The sequence below is a fragment of the Pyrus communis genome, chromosome 4, assembly GCF_963583255.1.
Source record: "Pyrus communis chromosome 4, drPyrComm1.1, whole genome shotgun sequence".
Lineage (NCBI taxonomy): Eukaryota > Viridiplantae > Streptophyta > Magnoliopsida > Rosales > Rosaceae > Pyrus > Pyrus communis.
Window position 1 is genome coordinate 7,023,248 of NC_084806.1, and position 4,139 is coordinate 7,027,386.

The 4,139-nt window shown below is 36.3% G+C and overlaps 1 protein-coding gene across 1 annotated transcript; it reads left to right on the plus strand.

The window, feature by feature from the left end:
* The first annotated feature begins 657 nt into the window (after positions 1-657).
* Positions 658-3,548, plus strand: LOC137730604 (cytochrome P450 78A5-like). The gene is made up of 2 exons (XM_068469590.1): positions 658-1,647; positions 2,737-3,548. The coding sequence occupies exons 1-2, from the start codon at positions 664-666 to the stop codon at positions 3,355-3,357; spliced, it is 1,605 nt and encodes a 534-aa protein (XP_068325691.1). The 5' UTR covers positions 658-663; the 3' UTR covers positions 3,358-3,548.
* The last annotated feature ends 591 nt before the right edge of the window (positions 3,549-4,139 follow it).

Genomic DNA, 4,139 nt, shown 5'->3' on the forward strand with positions numbered 1-4,139 from the left:
TCTTGGATTTCTTTTTTTTTAATTTATTATTAATATGGGAGGTTCGAAATTATTAAAATAATTTAGAAGATATGAAGTTTCGAACCTAAGACGTATGAATGAAAAGTTAGAAACCCAACACCTATTCACTAAGATATTAGACAATATGCATCTTCTTGGATCTTCAAACGTGAAGTTGTTTTCGGGAAATCTACAAAAAAAACAAAAGGCTAGGATTCGTGATTGTGATTTTGATTTGGAGGTGGGATATAATTCCAAATTGTGGGTTCGACGTGAAACCCATTTGGCCTTACTCCAAAATACAGATTCTGTAACTATTATTATTTATAAATATAGCGTAAAATTCTTATGTGCACTCGATATATTACTACACAATATTATTATTCTACGTGTTATATACGTTAGTGAACAACATTCAATAAGATGGAGTAACATTTTTAAAGATGAATAATATATATCAACTGTTAACAAGATGGAAATGGTCCTTAGCTTGGGTATGCTTAACCATGGTTAACAAACTGACCTAGGCCCTTAACCCTAATCAACTTTCCACGTACTATATATTCAAATGAACCCACACTCCATCCTCATGACAAATGTCCGTTTCTAGGCAATTCCACTAGCTTTTAGAGTTTCCCCGCTTAACTTCAAATAGTTATAGTTATGAAACTCTTCGTGCTAGCCAACCTTTCAATCTTAGTCTTTTGGTTTGGAGGTACGACGTCGTACTCAAACTCTCTCACTCTCACTCTCTTCCTCCTCTCATTCTTCTACCTTTTCCTCGTCTCTCTATGTCACTGTCTCGTCCCCGGAGGTTTTGCATGGTCATGTTACAGTCATGCCCAAAACTCTCAAAACGATACGAGCCTCCGGGGACCAGCTGGATGGCCTATACTAGGATTCCTACCCCATCATATGGGTTCTCTTGCCCACCAAAAACTCTCCACTATGGCAACTTCACTCAAGGCAACCAGGCTCATGGCATTCAGCTTAGGCACTACTCGTGTTATCATCAGCAGCCATCCTGACACTGCTAGGCAAATCCTAGGAGGCTCGTCATTTTCCGACCGTCCGATCAAGCAATCAGCTAAGTTGCTAATGTTTGAGCGCGCCATAGGGTTTGCTCCTTCAGGAACATATTGGCGCCACCTGCGCAGGATAGCAGCTGTCCATATGTTTTCACCAAAGAGAATCGGAGGCCTAGAAACCCTAAGGCAAAAAGTGGCTGATGAAATGGTGGTGACAATTTGGGATGAGATGAAGGAAAATAGGGTTGTGGGATTAAAAGCAATATTGCAAAAGGGTTCTTTGGATAACATAATCCAGAGTGTTTTTGGCACTAATAATTTAGGTTTAGATAAGGTGGTTTGTACTAATCTAACGTTAATGTTGCTAGTTAAACAAGGGTACGAATTGATTTCTAGGTTTAATTTGGAGGATTATTTTCCCTTGAGGTTTTTGGACTTTTATGGTGTGAAGAGGAAGTGTCACAAATTGGCGGCTAAGGTGAAGTGTGTGGTGGGGCAAATTGTGAGGGAAAGAATAAGAGCAGGAGATTTCGGTGGCGGCAGTGACTTTCTCAGTGCTTTGCTAGCTTTGCCGGAAGAAGATAAACTAAGTGATTCAGACATGGTGGCTGTTTTGTGGGTGAGCAATCAAAAATCTCTCAACTTTAAATTGTTCTTAATATAATTCACTATAGTTGTTCAATATATATGTATATGTATATATACATGTCATTTTATATATTGTTGCATGCATCATATAATATTGATCACATCTTTAATAAACGTATAGATTCATAAAATCGGATATATATTGCTTCGATAACAAATGTGATTAACATTTTGAATAAGATTTTTATATGACCCTTACAAATGTGAATAACTACCAGTTATTAATTTACATATACTAAGACTTATCAACTTACAAATTAACGATCATCTATATACATATGAATAATTGTTGTTAAGTTTATTATAGTTCGTTTGATAGATCATTAATTATGGGGGATATTTTTCCCTATAGTTCCTAGGACTTTATAAAAAGTGACAATCCAAAGTCCTGCTGCAAAAGCTATCTAGAGTCATGATTGAACAACACCATACCCTGGCTGCTAACTTGGTATTTGACCATAAGATTCTAAATTATAATATAGTTCCATTTAGAGTCCCTTTTTTTTTAATGTATATTTGAACTCAATTTCAACACGTATTTAAGCATTAAATTTGATTCAGCAGTCTTTTATCACTCTTTTTAAATCATTGAATCAAATACTATTGTCAAATATATCAACGCTAAATGCTTCTAAGTAATCAAGAAGATTGATTTAGACTCCGTTGTCATTAAGTTAAAATTAGAAATTGCCACAATAAGATGATGGAGAACCTTTCACATGCTATTTTTGTTCTTGGGGATTAATTATTGATATTTTTATCCCTTATCCACTAGGAATAAATCATACTCCGTACGAATTCTATCTAAATATGGCCTATATTATTAAATATCTCTTTTATGCTATCCACGTTGATCTCTTTCCTGTTTACCATTTTTTTCATGGGACTTTAAGATTCTTGGTGGAACATGCACATTGCACTAGCTTAGATTAAATTAACATATATACTAAGATTTGTTTCCCTAATAATTTTGATCTCCTAGCTCCTAGTACAACCATAAGATCTTCCGTGCTTAAATTAACCAAGCCTTTTTGTCTTTTGGTTTTGTGACATTATCCAGGAAATGATATTTCGAGGGACAGACACGGTTGCTATACTTCTGGAGTGGATTATGGCAAGGATAGTCTTACACCAAGACATCCAAGCCAAAGCACAACAAGAACTTGACACACACGTGGGGAACAAGAGGCACGTGCGAGACTCCGACCTTCCAAACCTGCCTTATCTGCAAGCCATAGTTAAGGAAGTTCTCAGAATGCACCCTCCAGGCCCATTGCTATCATGGGCCCGTCTTGCGGTCCATGATGTCCATGTGGACAAGGTCTTTATCCCAGCTGGCACAACTGCGATGGTCAATATGTGGGCCATAACCCATGACCCATCCATCTGGAAGGACCCGATGGTGTTCAGGCCTGAGAGGTTCATCGAGGAGGACGTGTCAATAATGGGCTCGGATCTCAAGCTCGCACCATTTGGGTCTGGTCGGAGAGTATGCCCAGGCAAAGCGTTGGGTTTAACTACCGTGCATTTGTGGCTTGCTAGGCTTTTGCACCAATTCAAGTGGTTACCGGCTGAGCATGTAGACCTTTCAGAGTGTTTGAGGCTCTCTCTTGAAATGAAGAAACCACTCGCATGCCGCGTCGCCCCACGCAGTGCATTACGAGTTAATGAAGCTAGCTAAGCTAGTGGTTATGAATAATTAGGGGAAATATAATGCAGTGCACTGGTTGAAAATTGTACGATGGTGTGAGTAGTGATCGAAGTAGCTAGGGCGTGGTTTGCATAATGTATCTGAGGCCAGTAAAATGGGGTTAGGAAAGGACACTCAAAACCTCTACACAAAAATGTATGTAAGGAATCCTTGGCTCATGAACACTGTAAAATATTGTTTTGACTATTTTATAAAAGCTAGTGGTTTGAACTTTTGCATTAATGTTCAACGTCTTACTTTATGACTGACTGCCAATATATTCACGGTGCTTTATAAACCATATGATGCGACTCAATATAAAATAAGCTCATTAATGAAGTATTTAAGTAATAATTTAATCATCAATATTCACGTTATGTAGTTTATAAATATGATTAAATATATGGTCTCTTTAGTATTATTTTTAATAGTTTATTAATTTATTGGCTAATTAATAACTTATTAATTTATCAAGGTATTCAGTGTTTCCCTAAGTATAATAATCATACTTAGCTTATCGTTTTATAAACTAACAATTCTATGCATTTTTTTAACCAAGTAAAATTCATGAATCAACTTATTTTTCCCCAAGATAGTTTGTACATTGCTCAAAGTACTACATTATTTTATTTTATGAACATTTAACTAAACAAAAACCCTATTTAAATAAACAAAACAACACATCATACATACAACAATGATTTCTCATCTCAAAGGTGTAAAGAAATCAGGAAACTATTAATTTATATATTACGTGAGACCTATACAAATTT